Genomic DNA, 1,284 nt, shown 5'->3' with positions numbered 1-1,284 from the left:
TTTTAAGATATTAATCTCTATGTAAATTTCCTTTTTCATATCCTGGATACACTTTCTCATTCCATTGTGTTGTCTAACTCAATCTTCTTTTATCTCATTGAGTTTCCTTAAGATTGTTACTCAGAATTCCTTTTCAATCATTTCAAGTGTTTCTTGCTCTGTGGTGACTGGTATTTGAGAATTATTATATTCCTTTGGTGGTGTCATATTCTCTCTCTCTCTCTTTGTATGTATAGTATGACTATGTCTGATCATCTGGTAGATCAGTTGCTTCTTCTGTTACTCTGGAGTGGGCTTTGTGGAGAGAGACTTTCTCCTACAGATGTGCCTTATAGTGACTTTTGAGTAGGGTGTTTTAATATTGGTTCTGGGTAGATGTGGTAGTGTAGTCTTCATGTGGGTAGTTCTGCCATATTCAGTGTTGGAGTTGCGTGTGAGTATCTTCAGGGCCTAGACACTGGGGCACTGAGTGATTCCTTGCTCAGGTTAGTGACACTGTGCTGGTTCATCTGTGTGTGGGCAAGCTCTTGAGTTCTTGAGAGAAGTGCCTGGGTGTCCACAGGAGGTCCCAGAACCAGTCCTCCACAGATACCAAGGGACAACTGTACATGTAAAGCAGTTATGACTGGCTTGGCACATTGTAAAGCAGAGTGAATGCTGGGCATGAAGTATTATTGATACTTTGGCTGACTGTCTTGAGTTATCTCTTGGCAACTTTTTTTTTGCAATTCTTCCATAATTGTTCAACACTGTGCTTTCTGACTGTGATACATAGTACTTACTGGTCATTTCGTCCATCTGGGGTGTTACTTAAGGTACCCATAGCAGTCTGCAAAGGTACTGCCGAATTACCTCTCACCTGTAGCTGCCCCAGGGCATCCAGCAGCAAGCCAGGCCCCACATGACTGTAGTTCTTCCAAACAAAACAATGAAGCATCCAGAGAAAAGACGGATCCTGCACTCTATTCTCTTTCCCCACCAAGCCCCCTGACTCTTTTCTCGTTGTGTTTCAGGATGTTCTGGAAGCTTTTCTTGTCCCTTTTCCTGGTGGCCATGCTGGTCAATGGGGCAGAGGCCCGGAAGAACCGGCCCGCAGGTGCCATCCCTTCGCCTTACAAGGATGGCAGCAGCAGCAACTCAGAGAGGTGGCAGCACCAGAGCCAGGAAGTGCTGGCCTCCAGCCAGGAGGCCCTGGTGGTCACCGAGCGCAAGTACCTCAGGAGCGACTGGTGCAAGACGCAGCCGCTGCGGCAGACGGTGCGTGAGGAGGGATGTCGCAGCCGC

General features: G+C 47.0%; 1 protein-coding gene across 1 annotated transcript; it reads left to right on the top strand.

Annotated features, from left to right (window-relative positions):
• Positions 1–1,014: 1,014 nt before the first annotated feature.
• On the top strand, positions 1,015–1,273 carry LOC103583938 (gremlin-2-like; the record flags this gene model as incomplete). Its single annotated transcript, XM_008565112.1, has 1 exon — positions 1,015–1,273. A coding segment is annotated over exon 1 (259 nt), but the record flags the coding sequence as incomplete, so codon positions are not given.
• Positions 1,274–1,284: the final 11 nt, after the last annotated feature.

The sequence above is a fragment of the Galeopterus variegatus genome, unplaced genomic scaffold (assembly GCF_000696425.1).
Source record: "Galeopterus variegatus unplaced genomic scaffold, G_variegatus-3.0.2 Scaffold31030, whole genome shotgun sequence".
In the NCBI taxonomy this organism is placed as follows: domain Eukaryota; kingdom Metazoa; phylum Chordata; class Mammalia; order Dermoptera; family Cynocephalidae; genus Galeopterus; species Galeopterus variegatus.
Note: the sequence above shows the minus strand (reverse complement) of the source record. Positions and strands in the feature narration are given on the sequence as shown.